Source organism: Drosophila mauritiana, chromosome 3L (assembly GCF_004382145.1).
Source record: "Drosophila mauritiana strain mau12 chromosome 3L, ASM438214v1, whole genome shotgun sequence".
NCBI lineage: Eukaryota > Metazoa > Arthropoda > Insecta > Diptera > Drosophilidae > Drosophila > Drosophila mauritiana.
In genome coordinates, this window is record NC_046669.1 from 11,907,223 (window position 1) to 11,934,094 (window position 26,872).

The following is a 26,872-nucleotide window of genomic DNA, read 5'->3' on the forward strand; positions in this document are numbered from 1 at the left end:
TTTAGCTTTTAGGAGTTTTTGAAAATAGGAATATGTTATTTGTTTAAATTTTAAACTGAAAAATAGCTTCTTTTACAATACAAACAAATCAAAAATCGATTAGGACTCCTCGTGTCATTTTTTGTCTACGTGTGTCATGTTCTTCTATATCATCGGCATGCTGCCATGCCGACTCCACTAAGCCGGCGAAATATTGCGTATACGCAGGATGGGCTCTGTGCTGACTTAGCAGCACATCCCGATTCGAAACGTATGCTTTATGATGTGCATGCTAGTCGGGTATACTGGGTACTGGTGAACCAAAACACACAACTTTATGGAATACATGGCTTTTATAGATTTCAACCAGCACATTTGTCTTGCTTATCAGGGAGCCATCATCCATCCAACCAACCCGAGAATCCATTTTCCCGCCCATGTGCCGACGTAATCGCTCATGTCGTTTGGCACATGAACGATTGGATTCCAGGAGAGGAGTTGGCCAATTTCGTTGGCTCAAATCCGATGGAGCTCAGGCTCAGCTTGTCGGGCAATTGCTGCATAATTTGCACAAAACATACGTTCCATTTATGGCAGCTAATAGATATTTAATCATATGCCAGAGCGTGAGTGCTCTGTGCGTCAAGTGAGTGGTCCGAGATTAGATTAGATTTATCGGATACCGGCAGCGGCAGGAAGCACAAGGATGCAGTGTCCCAGGACATTAACATAGTCGTCATGATAAAGCCGTTAAATATTCACTACTTTCCGCTATTGAAGTAATTTTAATTTATAATTTATTAATATCTGTCAGTATTTGTTGAACATTTGCATAGCCCACAGTGAGGTCAATTAAAAAGTGCATTATTCATAAATGCTTTTTGTGTAATTTTAAACAAATTAGCTTAAATTAATTGCAAACTAATTATACATACTTTTGTATTAATTTTTCAAAGAACTTATGTAAGTACAAACGTTAATGCTTAATGAAAAAAAAATATATAAAATAAATATTAATTTCTGACAAGTACTTTATATTTCCGAAGCAGTGTTGTGTTTTGGAATTTTTGAATTAAGGTCATTAATCAAAATGTATTTGCTGCCGGCAAATTGATTAACATTTTCCGAGTGTTGTAGACTGCAAATGGGTCTCGGAATTGGCGACCCAAGTCGACGGGGGTTACTGACTAACTGCCACATAAAAGCGGCTTATCGCAGCTCTGCTTTGTGCCTGGTCATGGCATTTTGTCAACTTAATTCTGGCACTGATTAGTTACCGATGACTGAGGCAGCTTTCCTCCACATTCACATCTACATCTACGTCACAGCGTGTATTCATCGCTCAGATTTTCCTTTAACTTTGTGGGTGCGGCAAGGTAAACAAGATAAACGACCAAAACAATGAAGCAGCAGACACACAAAGGCCGTAGGTAAAAGAGGCAAGCTCTGGGCGAAAATGTAAAGAAAAATGAAAAACTCTTGGAAATTGCACTACTAAATTATTTCAATTAAGAAACTCTCGGCGCACAAAATCAACTTTCTCTCTTGAGGAGGAAAAACAAAAAATAAAAATAAAAAGAAACGAGGGTGAGCACAAAATGAAATCTAATCAGCAAATTGTTGAAATAACAGCGAAAAAAAGCACAGAGCCGAGCACAAAGAGCGGTGGCATTTTGGGGCCAGTGGGGCGGAGGGTCATCTCATTCAATGCCCGATATGGTCTACGGTCCCTCGGCGAATACGGAACCCATATATCGTGGTGGGTGTGGGTGCCATTATCAGCACTGCCGATAAGCATGGTGTTTATACACTCGCTCTATCGCAAAATCGCAATATCAGACCATCTGACGATGTGAATGGGGCACGTACGTACCTGGGGGCACCATGGACACCATGGCCATTGGTTGGACAGACGATGATGGCCAAGTGTCGAGAGCGGAAAACGAGTTAATCAATTGCCATTTGTCGAGGACTCGAAATAAATGCATATTCACATATCATTGAGCGACAGGAGTCACTTCAGCCAGGAGACAGCTGGTAACAAAATGTTTGCTCAACAATGCTCTCGAATTTAAACTACAGACGAAACAGCATACATTGAACAAATTGATAAAAATACTATTAAAATTTCAAGGATGTGATATATAATAAAACTTGTACTTGAACTTGGAAGAAACAACTTTGGATTCAGATTTTATATTTTAATATATGTATATCCGCAAGGGACTTGATAAGCACTTTTCTGATTCATAGAAACTACTCAAAACACAAAATCATTTTTTCAGTTGTCAAGCATGTAAAAGATAAAAACGAATAATTTACAAATCTCCATTAAAACGTACGTATAAAAAAACATTTTTGTATGAAAAAGTGAACAATCAAAGCTTTGATTTACCAAAATCAAAAAGGACAAGTGCCTATATAAGAAAGTTGAGTATTTTAATCATTGAATTTTCTTAAATAAATGTAAATTCGACTTAACGAAGCCCGACTGTAGAACATGTAATGCACACATGGCGTATGCAGAAATATGCAAAAAGGGGAACTTCACATTGCGTATACGCGGTGTTGGGCTGGCAACCGAGCGCAAGTGGAAACACAGTCAGTTGGGCAAACCCATAGATAGAACCATGGATAGAAAGATATACCGGGCGGCAGGATAGACAAATACCCGTGCGAGAAATCAATCTCAGATAGACGGATGGATGGAGCAGCAATCGACATGTGAATTTTTGTGCAAATTGAAACACGCTTCTGATACGTGCAGGCAAATAAAATAGTTCACGGCGGCCAGGAAAGAAATGCAGCGGGAGCACAGGGGATTGGGCAAACAAACAATGGGAACGCAAACAAATCTGTTACTGGAAAGCACGCAATAAACTATGCAATGGGAAAAAGGGTGGCATTCCGGCCGCAACTGGCCAAGTGACCCTCGTAACTCGCAACTCAAAGGGGCGACAAACAAAGGTGTGCGATCACCGTTCGACGCTGTAAACATTTCAATTATTCTCGTCTGTAGATACTTTAGTGATATTTTTTTTACTTTGCGTCTGCTGCTATCTTAATTAAATTGATAAACACAATCTGCCTGGCTTCGGAAATCTGCGCTATCAAGCATTGCAAACGTCTGTTAAAGTCATTTTCTTATCTTTCATCATAAAATTGCTTATGACTTTGCTACGATATACACTCTTTCGATTTCACAATGATTAAGAACATAATATTTTTCTCAACAAGTTCTTTAATTGAAAATTAAAAGTTTATATATTACTATGAAGTACTATATGATTTTTCGGGAAACCTCAAACTTGAACTGAATCAATAGAAGTAAAAGTGAGTATATTCGATTTTAAGTGACGTCTTTTAGATTCGCCTTATCAAGTGGAAACCTTCACTAAAAAGCACCTAAAAAATGTGTATAATTTATAATTGCCATTTCTATGACGTGTTGAATTAAAAGTTAATCGTCACTCGTGCCGAATGAGTTTCTATGCCAATTTGCCTGGCAAACGAGAACGAATGCTTGATCCAGTGTTTTCTACTTTTTTTCAAACCGCCTGTGTGCGTTGCATTTTTGCCCAAAAGGTGAGGGTTTCCCACAGCTAGTGATTCATTCATTTCATTGGCCGGTCATTCAGGTACCCTCCAACCATCAATCATTTTGGGCATTTTGGGAGGCTATCGCAACGCTGGGACCGCATTGCCATGGCCGTGCATCAGGATGGCAGCCAAGCGTTTGGGCCTCGTAAAAAACCAGAAGCATCCTACGAATTTTGTTTTCATCTCCATCATATTTTTTTTTTTTCGAGGAGCCGATGGGGGCAAGGTCGCGGGGAGCTGAAGAGCGGAGTTCGGACCGAATAACAACCAATTTATTTGGCCACGCTGCAAATTGTTACCCAACTCGCATTCGATCACCATCATCATCGTCATCATCGCCATCGTGGTAGAGGTCCTGACCCACTCTGCTCCCCTACTGCTCCTTAGGCTACCCCAGTGCTCCTCCTGGTCGAACAGTTCTCGTCGTGGTCGTCGTCATCATCAAAAATCGTTGATTGCAACAAAACAAATTGCATTTTAAGGAGATTACTTGTCGGACCGTCTGCTCTAGATGAATAGTCGAGTGGTGCTCCTGCCGTCGAGTGGGTTTCGGTCCATGCTCCCTGTCCATTTCAACCGATGGCATCCGATCCGATTCCCCCAATCAGCAGCAGTTCGCTTGGGCATTCGGTCATGTGTGCGGTGGAGTGGCCGATTTTTTAATAAATCATGGCGCATTAGTATTGGCTGCACAAAAAATGCACTTCTATCATTTTTTTAGCATCCGGATTTCCGTAAATCGGCTGGCATCAATCGAGTAGAGTTAGCCAGTAGTTTGGATAGGTCACATATTGTGCAGCCTGATAAAGATAACGAATGATGGTCGCGCTGATGAATTAGAAAAAACCTTAATTGACAATTTCCCAAACAGGATGCCAAGAAACGTTTTGAATAAATATGTCGCTACTCAAAACCATTCATTGAAATCTAAAAACAATTTGCGACAAATGATGTCAAAACAATTTTGGGGAATCAAAAACCAATCCATCATTTAAGCTTATAACACAATGCTTAATATCAAACCAGATTTATATCGATTATCTTTGAATAAATATAAAAACAAAAGGCACAAGTTACTTGGCTTTTGTTAACCAACTTAAACAATTACCTTAAAAGCAGAGTAACTAAAACCTTAACCAAAATTTACAATAATGTGCGTTGAAAATAAGTGTCCCCTTGGTGTCGTGAAACCATTTGAATTTGGTATTATGATCTGTGCTAAAGCTGTTTACAAAACGCCCGTTGGAGAGCCGCTAATAAAAGCAAATCCACGCCCAGCTAAACGCATTCGCTTCGAGGGGGGAAAAAAGGCAGCCAATAAAATGCCAGAAATGTTAAAAAATGCATGATTCAAGCCATAAAAACAACACAAAACGACCGGGACAGCCGTCGTCCTCGGGAAAAAGGACAACGCGCCGTACATTTCCATGAGTCATCAGCTCAGCTTGTTTTTTTGGCGTCCTGTTTTTTTACGTTTTATTCACGCACACGCGAAGGTAACGCTAGAAACGCTAGAAAGCCAAGGGAAAATCCAAAAAAAAAAAAGCAAATATATATGTATATATATAGGAAAAAAATCGGCTTAGAATGGGATACGAATTTGGAGAAATGGTCGATTTTCCTAGTGGGTTGCAGCGCATAAATTGGCTAAATAAATGCAAATGCCTGCGTGAATGTGGCCTAGTCGCGGACAACGCGGCGCATTAGTAATGTAATTTGATTTGATTTTTATGTTCTGGTGCTTGCGGGCAGCCGGCATTGAAATGGGCTCCATTCTGGGCATTTCATTTCCGGCAAAACTGGATTTTTATGTTCCACTAATGGGCATAAACACACACGGACATACGGACACACGGTCATACGGACATACGGACACACGGAATTATCGCAGCTGCCATGCTAATTGTGAACAAGTGATTAAGTTTAATTGCGGGAGAGATAAAAGTATATAGCACTTGCCGTCCAGATCGAAATGTATCGTACATGTATACATTTAGCCCATATCTGTTTTAAGTACAATATATGGAAAGCCGCAGCCCATCAATCATGAATACAAAAATATGCCGCTCGGCACTTCGGGGCTAAGCGGCTTTGTTATGCAAATTTTCCAGCTCTCAGTGGGAAACTGGAGTGTCCGCAGAGGTCAGGGGTCAGTCAGATGTTAGCCGGTGATGGGGGGTGAGGGGTGTTGGGTTGTAATAAAAATTCACAAGTCAAAAGTCTGCAATTGGCAAACGGCAAACATTTCGAAAGCCACTGCAGCAGCAGCACGGGATTAAATATCAGAGTGCACAATTGCCAAAGTTATTGCAAAATATTTCTATGCACACAGAGTGGGAACATCTAGCTTACAATTAAATGCAAACATTTCTAAATAGTTTTGTTTCACTTGTGTCCAGTAGTTATTTACAATTAAACTGGCCATGCATATTTCTAATTTATTTTAGCCGCCCGTCCAGAATTCTGGGCCCAAAAATTGTGTGAATCAAAATATTGCACATTGTTCATTCGATTTGATTGCGCAAACTGAAAAATAATTTTGCAAAAAAACATTCGGAAAACTGAATCGGATGGCAAACAATTGGTTGAAATTCTAGAAACTCTGACCCCGTCGATATCTCGATGGCGTGTGCAAATTGAAACTAATTAAAGCCGAGTAATGAATTTATATATATCCAACGGACGGACAAACGAACGGACAGATAGCTCTGCAATTGTTGAATGTGGTTTGGTTTGGTTGGGATTGGATTGGATTGGTTCGGATTAGTTTCGATGGGATTTCCTCCTCCTCAGACAGTGGGACAGACAATCAAATTTGCAGTTGTTAAAGCGGTTTCGATTTCAATCGATTTGATTAATTGCATTGTAACTAGCAATTACAGTAAATTTAATAATTGCCACTCAATGCAATTCAACGCATCTTCGATGGGAACTCTATTACGCGTGTCGAAATGAACCCATTAAAACAATTCGAACAAAAGGAATACCTATGTGTACTGCGCCGCCATGTCGCGTTAAGTGCAGTTAATATGCATTAATTATCGACGGCAACAAAGATGCAAAATTAACGTAAATCAACCGAATATTGCAATTTTCGCAACAGAAATCGAATGATAAATAAAAAAAATTAAGAGTTAAATGCTTGCTGAGCTCATTATTTGCGAAATGGAATTTATTAACGACTTTTATTTGCCCGAGCATTAACAAATAAATACTGTGGATACATCATTTATTAATTTACATATTTAATGCCTTACTTATAAGTACATTAGAACTCTCCCTTGAAGCTAAAAAAAATGTTCAATGTCTAGAAAAGTTAAGTAAGTTATCTGACATGGTAATCTTGATTCGATAAGAAGTAAAACATAAATAAAAACTGAGTAATAAAAAAGTGAGATTGATAGCAACATTGATAGTAAAAATCAGCTTTCAAGATTTAAGGCAAGTTTTCAACATTTTCATGCAGAAAGCTGAAGTAAATATGTTAAAATCCAATAAAAATTAGCCTATTGATATAACCAGGCAAATAATCGCGTAGTTCATTTGATGTATTTGCTTTAGTTAGTATGTAGAAAATGTTTAGCGGCTCCATTCAAGTTGCTTTATGTGTGTACTTAGCCCACTTGTATTGAACTTACTCATCGCACAATGTCGACAATATCGCAAGTATTTCACACGATTTCACACGATTCACAGACAGATATGATATAGTGGTAGAAAAATATACAAATATAGAGGGAGTTACGAATAACTCTCAATGGGGCAGCAAATACAAGTGGGCGGTGTTTCGAAATACTCCAAAATAAGTGGGGCCAGGGTCAGGGGTGTAGTATGTAATATATATATATATCTGAATAAAACTCACCTCGCTGCAGATTGTGTACTTAATTTAGGCGATGAGTTGCCAGCAGCAGAAACAGAAACATTGACCTCGGAACACTTTTCGACATTCGCCTTCGATGATGATTAAATACTCGAACGCTTTTCGATTACACGCGTTAATTTCACGAAATATAGTTTTATAGACTTTTTTTTACAGATTTTCGGTTAAAATAGTGGTGGATTATACAGTTTTTAAAATAATATACAGTAGATATTGGTTTGTCTTCACTTGGTTGTCGTGTTTAATTTGTAGTTATAGGTGTTTTAACTGTGCTGTTTTAAATGTTGGAATATTTAATATTTTCAAAAATATTCATATTTCATATTCATATTTTACATGTTTATTTTGCCTATTTTATGGGTTTAATTGCTTTCCTTAAACAATTCAAAATTCCAGGAATATAAACAATTTTCGGTGGCTCATTTGTGGATGTTTATAGACTTGATTTTAATAATCCTACTATATTTCGCATATTTACACTTCTGAATTTTCGTTTCTGATAAATATTTACGCGATATCTTGAAATTGCCGAAAGTGTAACAACATTTCGACGACCTACAAAATGCGGGTGAAATAAAAATGATTCAATTTAGTGGGTTAGTCGCAGCGACTAAATGAAAAGCACCGCGATTGAGGTGTAAAATGAGGTAATTTTGAATTTAAAAATCCGGAGACCAGGTAAAAAAATAAAAGAAAAACAAAACAAAACAGGTTTTTAGCGATGATAACGAGATGGAAGCAACAAAAAAGGTGGAGAGAAAAGGGAGAAAAACCGGAAAGCTAGAAGCGATAAAAAAAAAAGTTAGTCAAGAAAGCGAAAAGCAGCAACTAACTGTATTCCTATAGAGCATATTTTAAAGAAATCAACCCGAGCACATGTGGTTTTAAAGGCGACAAGCAAAGAAACATACGTACACAACCACATGCATCATCTGTTTGTAAAATATTCAATGGAATCCAGTCACGACCCGCCGACGCAAAGACAATTTGCAAAGACAGTCTCGCAATCGCAAAGGCAGAACGACGGCAAAGGCAGTGGAAGGAAACACAATCGAAAGAGCAATAAAAACAATGCCGACACAAAACCAATTAAATATAGTTGCAGTTAATTAATTATAAACCGTTTGGCGAAACGAAAATAAAACACTGGTGGGCATTATTGATATTTTTAAATTTTTTGGCGTCACTGACACAATTCGCGCTCTCTCGCTCTCTTTTATTTGCCTTTTCTTTTGTTGCTTTGCATGTGTGTTGTGTGTTCCCTTGATTTTTTTTATTGTTTTGTCTTGTTTGTTGCTTCTTTTTACGCTTCTCTCTCTTTGGCAGGAAGAACGAGAAACAAACTCAAAATTCTCTGAATATTTCTTTCTTTCGGTTTTTTTGTGTCTGAGCTGCTGAGCAAAGAAAAAACAACAACAACACAAACGCCAACGCGCCTTCACACACAAACACAATCAGACTCGCACACACATGCACAGTTCAAATTAGTTGGGGCAACAACAATAAGCGATGACTATTGTTATTTAAACACGGCTGCTTTTTTTCTCTCTCTGCTCATCGCTGCACAAGCCACGCGACAATTGTTATGTTTCAACTGCATTTGAGGAAATAATACTTTAAGAACGGTACATTAAAAACATTTAAATCAGCACAGTTTCGCGAAGCAAAGGCAATTACAAAACCAAACACTTGAGGGCGCCGCGACGCGTGGAAAAGAGACGGCAGAGCCAAAGACAAAGACAGCTGAGAAATACGTGGAAGCGGTGATTTTCGATTTGTTTTGCTTTTGCTTTTGAACGTAAATTCTTATTTAATGCTTTTATGCTTTAAATCTATATTTCAACACAAAAACATTGTTTTAAATACGTTTATAATAATAGTTGTTTTTGAACACTATCAGCGCCAAAATTTCTTCATATTTTCCCGGCGATTTATCGGATTTACCGATGTATTTTCAACACATGTGCGAATCGTTTATTTTTTTTATTGGATAACCAAAATAATTTACCAATGTTTTTCGTCTTTAAATATTTGAACGGTTAACGAAACAGCGTGCGCATTCAGCGCTCTCCCGAATTTAATTGAAATGCGCGCCTCCGGTGCGAAAATTGGAGTGAACCCGACGCAAAGTTGAAATGAAAACAAACTGACGACGGTGTGTCCGAATTTCGGGTATGTTAAAAAACCTCTGCATTGCTAACAGAGCTCTGTAACGGGGATTGTTTTGCTGTTGTCATACGGTCACACACTTTTAAGCCGCTCAAGTTCTTGTGACACTACCTTTTAAATATAAATAAATTTGTTTCTATAGAGCTTAATTTATCATAAACTAGTTCATCCTTGCTATTTGGTGCATATTGTTTTCCACAACAAGTCTGACTTTTGCAATTTTAAAACCCAATACAATCCATTGTACTGGGCTCCACAATATAATGTCATAGTGGTATAAGTATGATCTCTCTGTTAAGCGCAGCAACAAGGTGGCAGCGCTGGCACTTCCACTAACGGTAAATCTTTGAACAACCCGGCAAAATATTTACATATATTTCAAAATTTAATTATTACAACACAATAATGTTTTTCATCAACTTTAAGGAGTTGCTTTTATTATAATGGTAGATTTTGCTTATAATTTTGTTGTAAAAAATTAAGAAATAACGTTAGTGAGGAAAAGGAAAGTGTTTTTACTAAATACAACTTTACCTGAATCTTTTGCATAAAGCCAAAATATTACATAAATATGCAATATCTTCTTATCAAACATGCGAATTCAATTTTCCCGCAAATTGTAAAGTGTGACCAGTCATAAGTATCAGTGCTTGTGAGCCTCTGGTATTTTAATAGCTAAAAGTGGCGGGCACTCCGCAACTCAGCTGATCGATCAAACAAAAAATATTGATACACAGGAATTTATGAAAAAAAATGCGTAGCGTTTAGAAGGAGAAAGTATTTAGTAGCACGCACGAAATGGACAAGAATCTGGATGAGGTTTGTACTTCACTTTTCTTATACTCAGCCGCCTTAAACCGAATGGACTGTGTTTTGGCTACTGTTTACTGATACACGCCCCAATTTTCCATCGCCTAGGTCAAAGACACCGTACAAAAGAAGTTCAATGAAATCCGTGCTGCGTTGCATATGCGCGAGAAGTTGCTGCTCCGGCAACTGGAGGTCATAGCGAACACGCGACAGCAGCAGCTGCTGCTGAAGAAGTCACCCACCGAAGTGGAGAACTCGAACTCGATTGGCAAGAAGGATCAAAGTGGTGTGCGTTTCATTCCCGGAGAGAGCGAGGATGCGGAGGAGAAGCTACTTACCGCCATCCGAAGCTTCGGACACTTTCTGCTGGACAACAGCGATATGCAGCTGGCGCTGCAGGATTACCGCACCACGGGCTTGAGGAACGAGGACTACATAGAGCCTCTAGATGACCACGAGACCATGTACAAGTGCCTACAGGATGGGCAAGTATCGTATCTCGATCTAGACGAAGACGGCACCGCACCAGAGGCCATTGTTGTCGACTTCTCCCGCAACAGAAGTCTCGTTGAAGACAATGCCAAGCGCTCCATTATCAACATTACACTGCAGGAAGCAAAGGATCTGATAAAGAAGGCTAAGATCAAGAGGGATACGTATGTGCCGCCCTTAAACTTGGAGGAGCTGGATGACGAGCTGGAATCTTCGATTGCCGAAGCCGTTTCCAGCTTGGGGCGAGAAACCTCTGCCAAATCAAAGAGCAGCGTACAAGAACCACCGAAATGCAAGGGTCGCAAGCAGCGCTTCAAGCCAAAAATCACCATCAACAATTGCAATGGCACCATCAATCTGCGCAACATAGCCAGCCTGACCATCAACTGCGCCAGCGAAGAGGCGGTGAGTGCAGAGATGCCCCTGGCCAAATCCGCTGATTCCAGTACCACCGAACCCTCGAACTCCACGCCCACCACCACCGCCTCCAGTTCCAATTACTCCAGTAATGCCAGCTCCCGTTCGCAGTCCAAGAAGCAAAAGGCGAACAAAAAGCTGGACAAGATCGAGCGCGAACCCAGCTCGGATTCCACTCCTACGCCTGGACAAGCTCAGCGCTACGAGGAGACCGAGATTCACGATGTCACCTGCGATTTCTACAATCGCCTCTTGAATGAAATCAAGAAGAGCATGGTGGAGAAGCCACGCAGGACGTACAACCAGGTGGCAGAGCCCGTTCAAACGTCGGCTGCCGATTCCAGTTGCGATGCCAACTCCAATCCCAAGCAGTCGGCTGCCAAACAGGAGCCAGTTTCGACCACCACATCGCTAACGCACAGCGAATCGGGACCACAATTGCAGCCGGGCAAGCGGCTAATCCTTAAGAACTTCGAGAATCTCAAGATCATCCTCGAGGCAAACAGCGGCGATGAGGACTCATTCCATCCCGTCCAGATCGAGCAGTGGCTGGCGGAGATTATCTCCGAAACGGATCTGGAGCCCATGCAGAACACGGATATCTTGGAGCACAGCCGCATCCACAGCAGCGAGAGTCCCTAGAGCTGCAGTCACGCTGTATTCCAAACTATTTATCCTTAGTGCACTCAGTATTTTCTGTTTGTTAATGATTAGCTATAGATTCCTTAATTTGTTTTTAGTTTACATTATAATCTTAATTAGTTTTGATTTCGTGAAGACACTTGCAAATGTTTTTATATCCAATTTAAACTGAAATTGGCCGCACTGGAGCTTAGGTAATTATATTATATTATATAAAACAGTTTTAATCGAAATCGCTGAAGTTTATACATTAATGTATAAATATATAAATATTTACTAGAAGTTCAAACATCACCATATTCTCCCGCGAAGTGAAAGTTGTGAAATGTTTAGGATATGTAACCATATACATTTATTTATCAGATAATCTTTTTTAAGAACTAATAGTACCCAAACCTTTTTGCTCAATGTTCACCAATTGTTTATGTACTTAATGCATTTGATTTTGTGATTTTAATCTTTTCGTAAGACTCGAAACTGGTACCAATTTAGCAAGTAAGCTCCAGCCAGTGTTCAATGCTCACCGTAGCCCATTTGTAAATGCAATCGAGAGAGTTCCACATTAAAGTGTTAATTGCCATCACAAAATGAAACATTTTTTGGTTTCTGGCTACTGGATCGACCGGTTCGGTTCGTTCGCTTGAATTTCGCCATGCAATTGAAATTCGAAATGTACCCTGGGACATTAGACTTCCAAATCCGGACGATAGATAAGACCATCGAAATATACATTCTAGTTTGGGCGTGCATGTGAGCGAGGCACTCCAAAAGCACTAGTAATGGTGATTCGAGATTAGAGTGGACTTCTTTTATTGAATACAAATGCTAATGTGTTAAAATAACTTCTATATTGATGTAAGTAAAAGCCGTTGAGTCTTATTTCCTGGTCCCTGAATACAAGTCAATATTTATTCTTTCGCTTATTAAAGTATAAAGTATGGAGAGCTCCGTATAAATAATTCAAAAATCCTACAAAGATTGCACTATCTGTTACAAATAGTTCCATTTTCCATTAATGGTTTCAAGAGGTGCACTCTAATCTACGTAACATGGTATTAAGACATCGGACATGGGAGGTAGACCATTACTTGACCTTTCCGATAATGTCCAGCAGAAAGGGTGTGTAGTAGGTGATGATGCAATCGGCACCAGCTCGTCGAAAGCCCTTCATGGCCTCCAGCACGGCATCCTTGAGGTCAAAGGCGCCCGCCTTGGCGGCATGATACAGCATAGCGAACTCCCCGGACACCTGGTAGACGTACAGCGTGTGATACGGATAGGAATCCTTTGTGGATCGTAGGATATCCAGATAGGGCATTCCCGGTTTCACCATCAGCATGTCTGCTCCCTCGGCGACATCACGTTGAATGGCTCTCATCGCTAAGCTTCTGGAGCCACTGGGCAGCTGATAGCACCTCCGGTCACCGAATTTCGGTGCGGATTGTGCTGCCTCCCGGAAGGGTCCGTAGAAATTGGATGTGAACTTGGCGGAGTACGCCAGCAGGGACACACTGTTCATCTGGGCATCGATGAGGGCCTGCTTGATGGCCTTCACCCGGTTGTCCATCATGTCCGATGGAGCGACAATGTGGGCTCCAGCTTTGGCATAAGCCACGGCGATTTCGGCTATCCGCTTTATGCTGGGTCCGTTCTCCAGCCCGGTTTCGCCCAGCAGACCGCAGTGACCGTGCGAGGAGTACGGGCAGATGCACACATCACAGGCTATCAGCAGATCCGGAAACCATTCCCGGAGCTTCGGCAGTGCGAGAACTACTGGATTCTTTGCTGAATCCGCATTGGAGGCCTGCTCATCCTTCATGTCCGGCTCCACGACGCCAAAGAGCAGCACCGACGACAGTCCCTTGGCCACCAGCGGCTCCAGGTGCTCCTTCAGGCGATTCAGTCCGAATCTCGAGATTCCCGGCATGCTGGCAATTGGCTGGATATCGTCGTCGTTGCTCACGATGAACACGGGATACATGAGATTGTGCGGCGCTATCTCGCAGCCCGACTCCTGCAGCTGCCGCAGCGTGGCATGGTGCATTCCACTGTGCAGTTTCCGCTCCATTTTATTATGTTCGCTTAGCTCCGGGTGAAAATTAAAACCAACGTAACAAGTGAAACTAACGTTCAACTGCGCGCGGGCATATTTAGTGCGTGCTCTATTGCACGGTTGTCCAACACTGTGCCTTGAGAGGGTAGGGTGGCTCACGATAAAATTAAAAGTATTATATTTAAAAACTTAAATAATTTTTTTTTTAATTTAACGGAACGTTGGATAAATCACTCATTTGATTTTTAATTCATGTTGATTTAACATAGGCTAACACTGCGTATGCGTAATATTACTTGAATATTGCAATTGAATTTTTAATTTATTGTATTTCATCATCTTTTACCATTAAAATAACCGGTCAAATAATGAAAACCACCTTAATTATTTCTGCGTACGACTATTTATTTAACTTTATTAGTTCTCCCGTTTAAAATGTTTGGTTTTAATCGTTATTACAGCAATAAAAGTTGGTGTTCCTGCTACGCTTCCTCACACCAACATGCACACATCCTCGATCCTTGGGCCTTCCCCGCTCCACTTTGCTTGTTAATGGATAACTAAACATATGGTCTACAATATATAGATACACGTTATACGAAATATTACAAATAGTTGGCCAACATTCTATGCTTAGGCGTAATTCAAATAAACACGAATACATAAGTTATTTTAGCCTGTCCTTGCTTAAAGGTTGTACTTTTGACTTAGTTTTTAGCATCGAAATCAGTGGACGAGAAACGGAACTAAAGCCTAACTTAAGCGTAAACGAATTGGGTTCAGTATTTGGTTTGGTTTTCAATTGTAAGTAACAGCCATTGGAAGTGCGTGTTTTCTTAGGTCTTGGGTTTTGTTGCGATGGTTTCGATGATGGCGATCAGCTTGTGCATCGGACTCCGTGTTTCCTGGACTAAGAAACCAGCGTGTGGTGGTAGTGGACACGCTTCTTCTTACGACGCCTTGGTCGCGGTTTCAATTGCCCCACGGCTCCGTTACTCATATTTTCCTCCTCCTGAACTCCGACTGCTGCTCCATGGATAGTGACTGTGTAGGAGTGCAGCTGGAGCATCTCTCCGACGGTTCCCGGTTCCCGACTTATGCTGTGTGATGCTGGTGTGTGACTGGCGGTTGGTGGTGCGCTAGAAGTAGCTACTGCTGCTGCTGAGGAGTCTACCTGAGCTTGTCAGGCGAAGGTCACTTGGTAGAAGAGCCACTCTTCCATGAACGACGGCACAAACGCCTTGGTGGTGGTGAACTTCACCTTGGGACGCAGCAAGTTCAACTGCTCCTCGAACAGACGCAGCTGCACCTTGCAGGTGGACCCATTGCCATGAGTCAAATACTTTCCATCGGGCTTCAGCACCTTGAAGGAGTGTTCGAAGATGGTACGAATGAAGTCCCAAGTCTCGCCCTCCGGCGCATCGGTTATGGGTATATCCGTAAGATCCCCAAACACATAGTCGAACTTGCGGCCCTCGGCGATGAACTTCTTCAAGTACTCCACACAGTCACCCACGATGATCTCGTACTGGTCGCTCTTGCGTTTCTCCAGCACATCGCCGCAGATCACGTTGAGGTATTTGTTGCAGGTCTGCATCACAAGCTCATCGATCTCCAGCATCACCACGTGCTTCGGATTCTCCTTGAGTAGCTCGTACAACAAGGCGCCATCGCCGCCGCCCAGGATGCAGATCTCCTTGCCCTCGTAGTTCTCTACGCCGCGACACATAAGGGTTTCCGTGTAGATCAGATCGGATTCAGCAATGTCTGCAGTGGGAAAGTGGAAATATTAATCTTTTATATTTAAAAAAGAATTAAAAGACCTAAAGTTGATATTACCCTAAAATACCTTTTATAAAATTCTTTTTAAAACGTTTTTTATCCATTTCAAGGGTTATTGCTTTTAAACTCATAATCTTCTTTTAATCTATTAGAATAATTTTTTCTATTAAGTTAACAAGCAACTAGGTGTTCGTGATATTAAATAATTGTCGTGTAATACGACATTAGCATCTAGAAAATGCCAGTGATATGGAATATTTACTTTTGTACATTATGTTTATGTGCATCGACCTTTTTTTAAACGAAATTGCACGTGACCTTTACTGCGACACTTGCTTTAATCGATTGATGACCCTGACACCGTTGGCGCATCCATGTGTGAATGTGCCACTTATTGCCTAAACTAGGTATGGTTTACTTACTCTGCAGCTCGTCCAGGAGCAGCATGTTGCCCAGCGTCTTGGAGTGCATGATTTGAATCTTCTGGAAGGGCGAGCGCGCCTCGAAGACCACCTTGTCGATGTCGTACTCGATGATGCGCTCATCTGCGGAAGATGTGCCATGGATTAGTGTTGCCTTATTAGTGGTCGTAATAAGTGCGATATTGATTATTACTAGTTCTGATTTCGGCTCAATTGTTAGGCGGCGCATGCAGAGAAACAAGTTTAAGACCAACGAAATGCACTCTTACGGAAAGTAAACGAGATATATATAGAGAGAAGGCGGAGAAAATCAGAAGTAAATGACTGAAATGATCTATCATGCTGGGTGCCACTAGAAGAACTCTGATACAATCAGCTCGATGGTGCTGCATACGCTCAATGGTCATACGATCACACACATTTCGGATGACATACAGTAGCGGTAGTACGAGTAGTAGTTGCTCTATTTGCAATATGGTTAACCAAACGGATTGGGTTTGCCTTACCTGACGATGGGAAGTACCTGGAGACATCGCCGCGCTTCAGCGTCGGCAGCTTCTGGGCCTTGATGGCCTTCAGTTTGATTGCCAGGACATTCTCCAGGCTCTTACCGCTCTGCGGATGTCCGTTCGATTTTACATAGTAATATATTGTGTTATTGATAGTTTCGTGTTGTTGTAGTCGATTGTCATTTGTTGAGGAACCAATTTATGAGCGAGCGTACGACGTGGATTTCGATTTCGAGGCGGGGCAGGTGACACATGTGCGTTGGGGCGTAAGTATAATTCAATAGTTTACACATTTATTCACAAGTTCGTGGTAATTTTGGTGTGTAATTTGGTCCAGGAGATGGTGGCAGCGGTTGTTCATGATGATCGATGGATCGGTCGAGTGTCGATGGAATAGATATGAAAATAAAACGTAATTTAAATTAAATAATAATCTCAGAACAGTGGGTATGCTAAATTGCAGTGATGCCAAGGAGCTGCTATAAAATCAGCATGGATATATTATTCAAAAATAAATAAAACATATAAAGGTTTAAAGAGATTAAACCCAGTACAATAATATGAGCAACTTGGCACCACTGCTGCAAAGGTAGAAGGCTCCTTCCAAAGATTAGACAAACTAGCATGCAGGAGTGGCCTGGAAAAGTAATCCCCTAGGAGGTAACACGCTAGGCTAACATGATCGGTGGTTTTGGAGATGTGCAGAGCTTGGGAGGCGGTTCAAATTCTGGGCTGGAAATGACAACTCGGTGAATTTACATCAGCTGCGATACGGTGTCCAATTTAAGTCATGATGGGATTTTTTTCTAATTTTATTTATTTTCTTTGCGGTGGCTGCAATCGGAAATACTAGTGGAAAAACTGCACAGGTGTTCTAGATTCTGCAGTGGAATTTTGATAGAGAATTTCGGCATAAATTGCAGGTTGTTGTATGTGAAGTGAGTTCGAGTAGATACATAGAGTTATATATATTCATTGCAAATGAAACTAGCAGGAACTAAACTGGATTTGGTTGATTGTACATATGTAGATTGCATTTAGTTCGACCAACCTGAGCTAGTCATGTATATGTCGATATATCCACCGCGCTTAATCGGCGGCAAGTACTTGGACCGATCGGAATCAAATTTCTGCCGCAAAATCAGTTCCATGGTGCGCATGGTCTGCAATGGTAATTCCATTATTTAGGTCCTTGCTGCAAGGGCGTCGGATGTACATATGTGCATGTTGGCTCGAGGGGGGGCTGGGGCACTCAGTATGAATAAATTATAATAATGGAAGGTGACCTTCATCCGCCAGGCGCGGAAAACTCTTCGAACGACCCACCACTCACACCAAACGGCGACACACACAGGCAGCTCGGCCCAAGAAAAATACTATTTTTAGGCCAAATACTTGATACTTATGAAAAAGGAAAGTGAACAGAACGAAACGAAAAAGGGAATATATACCTATACCTAGATATAGCTAGTAGCCATGCAAGTCTGTGCAATCTGGCGACACATTTTTTTAGTTGCATGTGCAGCAGGCATATGTTATTGCAAAATCGCAGAAATCACAATAGAAGGCTTAGCCACATGCGGCTTGCGAAATCCACAGGCCAACAGCAAACAGTCGTAAGCAGAAAAACAATGCCGGCTAGATAAGAAAAGTTCCGCACTTGCGAATAAAACAGTTGCGATCAGCAACATATAGCATTTCAAATGATACGAGGAAATTATTATGGGTCTGATAATATTAGATACAAGTATAGAAAAGTTGGTTTCAAGTGATTTCATTGCTAGATTACTTGATTAAAGTAACCGTCTTATTTGTTATTTTGGTTTGTTAACAAACTTAATCATTGTAAAAACTTATAAAAATGGTTAGTTTTCTTTAATCATTTTATAAAAATTTGATTTAAAATATTAAAAACTCGAAAAAGTGTCTTAAGCTTTTGTTATCGTTATAGAACAGGAAAAATTGTTCGAGTCATTAAAATTTTATTGATGCTATTTAGCTAACCTTAGCTGTAGGCATATGTAATGGGCCTTATTCTCTCGCATTTTAAATGTACTTAAACAAATGATGGCAGAAATTGAAATAATTCTATCAAGTTTTATATTCTCTGTTGTTTTTTACAAACAAATACTGGTTGTCTTTTTGAAAACCCAAAGATTTCTGATATCAACAGTCATTGTGTTGACTTAGGTTTGTTTATATGTGCATGCATAAGTAGATTAAAATGTTATAAGAAAGTTTGAGTAAGCGTAAGTATCAAATGAAATAATGCGTGCCTAAGGGTGTAAACTGAAATCTGGTTTCTGTAATAAGGGCCGTATATTCTGGGTGTTTTTCGTTTTTATAGTATGAGAACCATGCCCCAAAGGGGCGCCAATCAATAGATCGCGAGTCGAACCCAACCCACGTGCTCCGCCCAAATGCGAAAAGCATAGAAACGGGACCGGAACGGCGAGTTAACCTATCAGAGCCCAGCTGAAATCGCTATGTATGTGATGTGTGCTGTAGAGGTGTTAGATAATAGAAACTGGGGAAAGTGCTGGGATGGGGGCAGCCATCACTTGAGGCCAAGGACGGACGAACTGACCCTGACCAAGTGCCGGACATTTGAGCTCGCCGAGTGGTCAGGAACACACTCACTCACACACACACATAACCAATCAACCCACCCAACCCGGTTGCCCACTTGCCATGCACACACCCACATTTATGTATGATGAACCAACAACACTCGGGTCCAAGTGCGCGGAAAATCAATTTTACCCGGTGGGTGGAAGACCCTTTCCCCAACTAATCAGCCGCGACACGGAAACTGGGTGGGCAAGTAAGATGTGGGTGGTGGTGGTGCTGCTGTCGGGTGTTTGCTTGCTGGTTTTTTTGAGTTTTTAAGGAATCTAGATGGCACTGACTACGTACGTCGAAGGATATGCTCGGCTCCTTGCCGTCGGGCAGGAAGTACTCCACGTTGAGTGTCAGCAGACCGTGCTGGAAGATGCGGCAGGTAATCACCGTGTCCTTGTTCTCGTGCAGCACCGCAAAGTAGCCGTTTTCCGGCGACTCCATCGAGTAGGCCAGCTCCAGCTGGGGGAACAGCTGCTCCAGCTCGTTGCGCAGGATCTTGGCCACCTGGAGGCGCGCCTCCTCATCCGCCGTCTTGTCCTTGTCCAGCGTGAAATCAAACAGTATCGTCTGGGCCGCCATCGTGCTAAACTTGCGCTAATCCGTTGAACAAAAACCCTGAACCGCGTACCGACCGAAACGAAATACTAGTGATGCGCCTTACGAGCACCGATAGCAAGTCGATTTCGATTGCACTTCCAGTGTGGCTGTTCACCGCAGTAGAGCCGTTAGTTACTTAAATATATACTTAAAATATAATTAACGGTATTTTAGATAATAATATTAAAAAATAATACAAATATAATTCATTTCTTTAAATTCATTTATTAAAGAATACTTGGTTGACAATTTTATATTGAATACATATGTAGAGTGTTTGCCCTGTTTAAAGAATTTAATTGTAATCTTAATCTATACTACATCCTTTAATGTTAATAAAATATGTATTTGTATATTTGTATTTTTTTTTATATACCTATTGACTCACGAGCCAGCAACTGAAACACCCCCGCACCTATCGAAACTTGCTCCCACTTATCGGCAGTTGGCTGCCCACTTTTGCCACCCCTAAATCGCAGTTCCCACGGCACGGTCCGCACTTGCTCGGAGTTTTTGAGTGTAAACAACATTGGAACGCGGTAAATCATACAAAAATTACATAAATCGCATAGGTGACAGCAGCGTGAAAGGATAGTGCGTACCAGTGCGGAACATGAAAAGCACACCAAGATCGGAATAAATGTGCACCTGAACCTGAACTTGAATGTCGCATGTGTGCTATGTGTGTTGTGTTGCTGCTTTTATGCTAGACGTAGGCCAACAACACAAGAACAACAAGGCTGCGCTGGCGGGAACAATGGTCTGCTAATTATAAATCTCTCGATCCCAGAGAATCGAATCAGCAGACGACGGATATTGTGCTCGTGTTCAGACGTTCAGATGCTGAGTGCTCAGTGCTTGGATGTGTGGGCGCCGCAGCATGCCAATGTTGTTACGTCGTCGCCAAAGACCACCCTTCCGCGACCAACCACCCCCCAAATCGCCCACAATCCTCCCCATTTTATATATCGCGGCGGTGTCGCCACAGTTATTACCCAGCATATTGATTTTCTGAATCCTTTCAGCTCTCTCGCCCCAAAGGATCTGCCCACATATGTGTTTTTTTTTATTTGCCTGCAGGTGAGTAAGTGTATTATACCCTTGCTATTACCAACCCGCCTAAATGTTTGCCTTCATTAAAATCTTACAGAACCGCACACGCAATCGCCGCCAGTCAGCCCAATTAGCCTGATTTCGTGTACGTCATCGCCGGGCCCAAAATAATTTGCATTGCGACCAGCCAGAACGCCGGACCAAAGTCGCATTTGCATTGTGCTCGCTCGATGACGTCTGGCTTTACTATTTATATGGCCGGCAGCCAGAGGCCATCGCACAATGAGCTCGGTTCGAGAGATCCGAGATAGAGCAAATTAACTTGACAAAAGGCGGGCATGATAACCACTTAGCACCTTCACCTTAGATGATAGAATCATTTCGGTCGGACTAAAGCCAACATGCAGCACAGCAGCGCGGGAAGTGAAGAACGGATTACTAGTTCCACCAGCAGCCCCAGATCTGGTCACAAGTCCGCGAGCTCCCTGTTCGGTTTGCTGAGCAAGCGACCCAGTAAAGTGGAGCCACATCCCGTGACACCCGAATCGCCAAGATTACAACAGAGACCCGTGTCCGCCTGTGGCCAATACGATGTCAGTTTCGCCAAGTGCAATGCAGATACGTCTGCAAACCATGTCAATAATAATGGCAGCACCCTCAAGAGCCAAACCCTGCCGCTGGAGAAGTCGCACAGCGGGCTGATCAGCTTCCACAGGCGTGCAAAGCCAAGTTCCTCGAAAGGAAAGAATCACTCGCACCGACACAGCACGGATGCGGGCTCCCAAAGCGATGGAGGAGCCGACGTAGTGATGCGGCGCAAGTCGCCCAAACACCGCTCACCCAATCACAATAGATTTAGTCACCAGTTCAGTCTGTGCTGCAAGGCGGAAAAGAAACCGATGACGCCGCCGGTGACCGTGCGCTATAACTCCATACCGGATAGCAACAATGTTCTGCGCCGCGATAACCTCTCGCTAAGCTGGAGCATGGTGGACAACAACTCGGGCTCGCTGCACTCCAGCGAAGGATCCTCACACCGACCGCGTCCGTCCAGTGAGTGTGCCAGTGCTCCAGAATCGCCGGTGGCCAGCAAAACCTTTTTTGCCCAGTGCAGCCCTGCGGCGGCCAGCGCTTCTGTGGCACGTAGCGAAAGCCTCCAAAATCGCTCGCCCATTCGACCCATGGCAGTATCAGCCTGCCGATCCCGACTGCGTTTAAAGCTCTATCCACCTGGACAAGAGTTACCTCCTCTTCAGGCAGCCACAGAACCTGGTGACATTAAAAGGGCCACCACACCACAGCACATGTCCTCGCCCAATATTGCTACTCAGCCAGATGGAATAGAACACATAGAGGAGCAGCCAGGCGTGAGGTTTATGTCGCACGAGAACATGACACTCCAAAGACAGGGTTCGGGATCTAATCTGGCGCGCCAGACTTTAATGGCGGCACATGCATTGAATCTGATTCCGACGGATAAGGCTAGGGAGCGAAGTTTCCTGGATGGCAGACTGGGATCGACTTCGCTTTTGGGTCCCAGTGAACTAAGCCGCGTGCTGCCGCAAAAGGAGATTACCGTCTTTGTTGGTACTTGGAATATGAATGGCCACAGTCCACCCAAGTATGTAAATTTAAGACATTAGGTCCAAAAACTTCTGATTTCATACTTCAATTATTCCTTTTGTTGCAGACAACTTAATGATTTTGTGCTACCAGCCAATGTGGAGCACGTGCCCGACATTGTGGTAATGGGCACACAGGAGTCCACCCCAGATCGCTTCGAGTGGGAGGTCACCATTCAGGAGACCCTAGGTCCCTCTCACGTGCTCTTCCATGCCACAACTCTGGGTACCCTCCACCTGGCTGTGTATATGCGACGGGACTTGATATGGTACTGTTCTGTACCCGAGGATGCTTCTATGTCGGTGCGCACGGGCTCCGCCTTTCGGACAAAGGGTGCCGTGGCCATATCCTTCTGCCTGTTTGGCACTTCCATGCTGTTTGTGACCTCGCATTTAACGGCGCACCAGCAGAAGGTGAAAGAGCGTGTGTCGGACGTTAAGCGGATTATCAATGCTCTGGACTTGCCTCGCAATTTGCCCAATCAGAGGCATAAAAACAAAGATGTCACGCAGAACTTTGACAATGTCTTCTGGTGCGGCGATCTTAACTTTCGACTGGGTGAGCCGCGTGAAAAGCTGCTGGAGTGGATTCAGAACACCAAGTTCCCGCTGCCGTCGCACTTACCGCACGGTTACATGCACACGGATCAGTTGACTTCCGTTCTGGCTGATGGCGCCGCCTTCCGAGGATTTATGGAGGCGAACATCACATTTCCACCCACGTACAAGTACGACCCGGGCAGCCAGAACTTCGATACCTCGTCGAAGCAGCGAGCGCCGGCCTATACGGATCGCATTCTCTACAAGTACCGCCAAATGCAGGGACTAGTCATCCGTCGGCAGACCCTAGTGCCTGGTGTATCCACACCCACGCAGCCCCATGTTCAATGTCTGCTCTACGACTCGGTGCCATCGATAACCACCTCGGACCACAAGCCGGTGTGGGCGCTTTTCCGAACACTCATACGTGCAGGAACCGATGCGTGAGTAATTGGAATTATTACAAATAAAATATAATTCTAATGAACTTTCGTTTTTTTCAGAATTCCCTTGGCTGCTGGCCTCTTCAGTCGCGACATTTATCTGGAGGGAATGCGAAGACGCTTGAATAACCAATATAGCGGCGCCTCCGCCGTTTGTGTGTTACAGTAAACTACTGAGATGCTAACCAAAGCTAGGCTTCCTAATGGCCGCCCACCCATGTTGAAATCTATTTAGTCATTTACTCGAATCTCAAAGTGCTAGTCAAAGCTTTCCTACGGTTGTGCGACGCCTTTGTATTAACCCGATTAGATTGTTATCCAGTGCGCTGTCGGATATCGAAGTAACGATATAACCATTACTTACCCTGCAATGCTGCGGTAGATCTTAGGCGCTGCCTTTCGCCTCGAGGCCTTAGTCGTAATACGTTCCTTATGAGATTATCTAATACATACTCGTGCAACAATTCTGTACCTCTACTCTGAAGCACAAGCTTAGTTCGTAGTTAAACTAAATCTGATAGTTAAAGTTTAGTCAAATATTGAAATGAAATCGAAATATGAATTACTTTGAATGTGTAATGTTAACTAGCAGTAAATATATTTTATGCATCTAATGGAAGAGCTTTATTACTTGTTGAAATACTCATTACTATTTATTGTTAGTCTTATTATTTATTACTATTATTATTATTTAGTTTTTATAAGAGTTATTGTTGAATTATGTATAGTGAAGTTGATTACTTTTATAATTTGCAAACCAAATGAAGTTTTTAACTTTATTTCAAGCAAGCTCCAAGTTTTTGTTTACTTTTATTAAACGATTAAACGGTTGAGCTGCCCGTTCGCGTACTTAAATTCCAAAATTGCTGGGGCAGGCCACTCGACAAAAACAAAAGCGTATATGCTGCGGGGTCGTTTATTCCCCGAAAATGCGCCAAAAACGACCGGAACGACCAACTGCTCTACCCCCCACCCAAGCCTTGCGCCACTTGGACACACACACGCAAATATGTTAAACTTTTGACCAATTTCAACTTGAGTTGGTTGCCATCGGACACACTCCGGGGCAGCAATTTATTGGATGGCCATGGCGATTGGATGGCGCTCGATGGCCATGCTGCAGTCGCACAGCCACTGGCACCGCCACTTGCCACTTGTGCGCCGAACAAGTGGCCTCGCGGTCTCCTACCTCGATTGCCCCACCACCCAATTACCCCACCAATCCCGCCCAGCACATGCAGGTCCACCCAGAAAAGCTGGTTGCCATTTGTGGTTGCTGAAAATGCGTGTGAGTGTTCGCCTGCCGAGGGTCTATGGTGAAGTTTTAAATATTTTATGAAAAGTTGATTTTAGATTTTAAATGTTTGATTTATGATAAAATAGTTTCGAAGAATTGGCATGCAGCTTTCATTTACAAAATGAATTAAGTGCCAAACATTAAAGATCATCATTTATTTAGTTCTTCATTCTTCGTTCTTAACTTAAATACAATTAGAAATATATTTTCAATATGTTTGTCTGCCTTTTATTAAAGTGGCATAGTTCACTTCTTATTTAGCCTTAACCATTTAACTTAGCATCTAAAATCTATTAACCTCCCTCGATTCTGTGGGTATCCATCCATCCAAGTGTTCCAACCACTTGTCAAAAATCCGTTTTCGAAAACGATTTTGAAGATGTCGTTGATTGAAATGCCCCTGTCAGACGGACGCGAATGTGTTTGTATTGGCCATTTTCGCTTTGAGTGCCCCCGCGGCAACTCACCAAACTCTTTTTTGTTGGGGGCCCGGGAAATATTTGTTTAAAAAAATAACGAGAAACAATTTGGGATGCAGTTTTTTCCGCTGCGGTCAGCGGATGGCATTGCTGAGTATTATTGTTTTTTCTGACGCTGCTGCAAGTGCTGTAATTCATAAAGTTTTTGGTGCAATGCATTCACTTTGGTTTTGCCACGGGCATTGGATGAAATTAGTTTGCGGCGACTTTGCGAAATGATATTGTAAATGAAAAGTGGCCAAAAAAGGCAGAAGCTCATTTCCTTTTCCGGCTGCAGGGCCGGTGCGAAAATTTAACCACAATATATACATATATGTGAAATTATATTAGCATTGGAGTCGTCCAACTTGGCGAATATAAAAACTATGCCCCCTCCATGGATGGGGGGCAAGAGTGTGTCTGACTGGGTGTGCACTGAACATTAATATCCTGTGCGCATTCGTACGTGTTAATATGACTTTATGACTTCATATGTGTCCATATTTTTGTCCTCGCCGCTTCACACTAAAAAGTTTTATTGTTAGTTACGCTGCTGCTGCTGCTGCCGCCATCAAAGCAACCATTTTCATTCACAGCGCCGGAGATGCAGAAATTATTAAAAATTTTCCCCATCTCGTATCTCAGGCACTCGTTTGCACCGTCACAGACGGAACTTTTTCATATGTAACTGCGAGATGCCACGGATGCACCACGGAACGATGGATGGGGGGTGGGGAGAGGGATGGAGCCGGCGGCCTGATGGATGGGAGTCCTTTAGGTGCTTTGCGTGGGCATCAAACAGTGGGCAACAGTGCGGATGCGTAATATGGAAAAGGGCGTCTTTGAATACTAAGCCTTAACTTTCCACCTAAAATATATAACAAAACCAATCGACTTGAAGCCTAATAATCTATCTTTCTATTCTGCCTTTAAACTGGGCTCATTCAAATTATTCTTTTGTAATGATTTTTATCGCATCTTTATTACAATTTACTCACGATATTTATGCATTTCATGTATTACCTATTTTGGATACTACTTTTTTAAGATTGAAATGAATTTGAATGTAATATACGTCCCACTTCCTATCCAGTTTGCTCGGCGCAGTTCTGGCTCCACATTAACGAAAGTTCCCATACGCCATAAGCCCCATCCTCAAGTCCCCCTTTTCGGGATAAACCCCCTTGGAATATACCCGGCATTCGGCGAAGCCACTTGAATGCTTATTGTACATTTCAAACAACTCTATTACGAATATTTTTCATATTTTCTTCGCAAGTGGGGCACGGAAAAAGTTAACATTAAAAGCGATGGCGGTGCCGAAAAGGCAGCCGGAGTGACTTTTCCCCATCGCAGGAGCAGGAGTGCGCCAAAGGATGGGGGCAGCTGAACTCAAAGCAACCAATTCGCATGCGGCACGTTACATTTTCGCAATAAAAAATGAAAACCGCTTTGCATGCATCCGTAGGAGACTGCGCACTT

General features: G+C 42.5%; 4 protein-coding genes and 1 long non-coding RNA gene across 13 annotated transcripts in view; 2 read left to right on the top strand and 3 right to left on the bottom strand.

Annotated features, from left to right (window-relative positions):
* LOC117139081 overlaps positions 1-9,616 on the bottom strand; it is a 48,326-nt gene extending 38,710 nt beyond the window's left edge. Inside the window, exons 1-2 of one of the 7 annotated variants that reach the window (XR_004459356.1) lie at positions 9,471-9,616; positions 7,445-7,729 (exon numbers count right to left, since the gene is read on the bottom strand). This is a non-coding gene — a long non-coding RNA (uncharacterized LOC117139081). Of the gene's footprint in view, positions 1-7,444; positions 7,735-8,377; positions 9,066-9,091; positions 9,276-9,406; positions 9,422-9,470 lie in introns of those variants that run through there. The other 6 variants (XR_004459352.1, XR_004459357.1, XR_004459355.1 and 3 more) reach the window with 6 other exon arrangements.
* Positions 9,617-10,330: 714 nt separating this feature from the next.
* LOC117140388 lies at positions 10,331-12,580 on the top strand. The gene is made up of 2 exons (XM_033303255.1): positions 10,331-10,450; positions 10,550-12,580. The coding sequence occupies exons 1-2, from the start codon at positions 10,430-10,432 to the stop codon at positions 11,990-11,992; spliced, it is 1,464 nt and encodes a 487-aa protein (XP_033159146.1). The 5' UTR covers positions 10,331-10,429; the 3' UTR covers positions 11,993-12,580.
* LOC117140389 (delta-aminolevulinic acid dehydratase) lies at positions 12,321-14,147 on the bottom strand. Its single transcript, XM_033303256.1, has one exon. The coding sequence runs from the start codon at positions 14,058-14,060 to the stop codon at positions 13,077-13,079; it is 984 nt and encodes a 327-aa protein (XP_033159147.1). The 5' UTR covers positions 14,061-14,147; the 3' UTR covers positions 12,321-13,076.
* Positions 14,148-14,429: 282 nt separating this feature from the next.
* LOC117140532 (spermine synthase) lies at positions 14,430-20,033 on the bottom strand. Of its 2 annotated transcripts, none has more exons than XM_033303517.1 (4): positions 19,675-20,033; positions 17,810-17,921; positions 16,250-16,372; positions 14,430-15,812 (listed from the first exon to the last, which is right to left on the bottom strand). In XM_033303517.1, exons 1-4 carry the CDS (start codon positions 19,957-19,959, stop codon positions 15,229-15,231), a joined length of 1,104 nt encoding a protein of 367 aa, XP_033159408.1. In that variant the 5' UTR covers positions 19,960-20,033; the 3' UTR covers positions 14,430-15,228. The 2 variants fall into 2 exon arrangements, with proteins under 2 accessions (XP_033159408.1, XP_033159409.1); XM_033303518.1 differs by lacking the exon at positions 17,810-17,921 and adding an exon at positions 16,756-16,864 and having other exon boundaries at positions 19,675-20,031.
* A 396-nt stretch (positions 20,034-20,429) lies between these two features.
* On the top strand, positions 20,430-24,284 carry LOC117140909 (inositol polyphosphate 5-phosphatase E). 2 transcript variants are annotated; one of them, XM_033304082.1, is made up of 5 exons: positions 20,430-20,516; positions 21,003-21,061; positions 21,128-22,651; positions 22,721-23,635; positions 23,696-24,284. In XM_033304082.1, exons 3-5 carry the CDS (start codon positions 21,432-21,434, stop codon positions 23,802-23,804), a joined length of 2,244 nt encoding a protein of 747 aa, XP_033159973.1. In that variant the 5' UTR covers positions 20,430-20,516; positions 21,003-21,061; positions 21,128-21,431; the 3' UTR covers positions 23,805-24,284. The 2 variants fall into 2 exon arrangements, with proteins under 2 accessions (XP_033159973.1, XP_033159972.1); XM_033304081.1 differs by having other exon boundaries at positions 21,003-21,057.
* Positions 24,285-26,872: the final 2,588 nt, after the last annotated feature.

What these genes read in the sequence shown, in the direction of transcription:
- LOC117140909 (XM_033304082.1), top strand. Translation starts at nt 21,432, where the DNA reads ATGCAGCACAGCAGCGCGGGAAGTGAAGAACGGATTACTAGTTCCACC. An exon ending in AATGGCCACAGTCCACCCAA is followed by an intron (nt 22,652 to 22,720) that starts GTATGTAAATTT and finishes CTTTTGTTGCAG; the next exon opens with ACAACTTAATGATTTTGTGC. An exon ending in ATACGTGCAGGAACCGATGC is followed by an intron (nt 23,636 to 23,695) that starts GTGAGTAATTGG and finishes CGTTTTTTTCAG; the next exon opens with AATTCCCTTGGCTGCTGGCC.
- LOC117140389 (XM_033303256.1), bottom strand. Translation starts at nt 14,060, where the DNA reads ATGGAGCGGAAACTGCACAGTGGAATGCACCATGCCACGCTGCGGCAG.
- LOC117140388 (XM_033303255.1), top strand. Translation starts at nt 10,430, where the DNA reads ATGGACAAGAATCTGGATGAG. An exon ending in TGGACAAGAATCTGGATGAG is followed by an intron (nt 10,451 to 10,549) that starts GTTTGTACTTCA and finishes TCCATCGCCTAG; the next exon opens with GTCAAAGACACCGTACAAAA.
- LOC117140532 (XM_033303517.1), bottom strand. Translation starts at nt 19,959, where the DNA reads ATGGCGGCCCAGACGATACTGTTTGATTTCACGCTGGACAAGGACAAG. An exon ending in CATATACATGACTAGCTCAG is followed by an intron (nt 16,373 to 17,809) that starts GTTGGTCGAACT and finishes CATCTTCCGCAG; the next exon opens with ATGAGCGCATCATCGAGTAC. An exon ending in GCTCCTGGACGAGCTGCAGA is followed by an intron (nt 15,813 to 16,249) that starts GTAAGTAAACCA and finishes TTCCCACTGCAG; the next exon opens with ACATTGCTGAATCCGATCTG.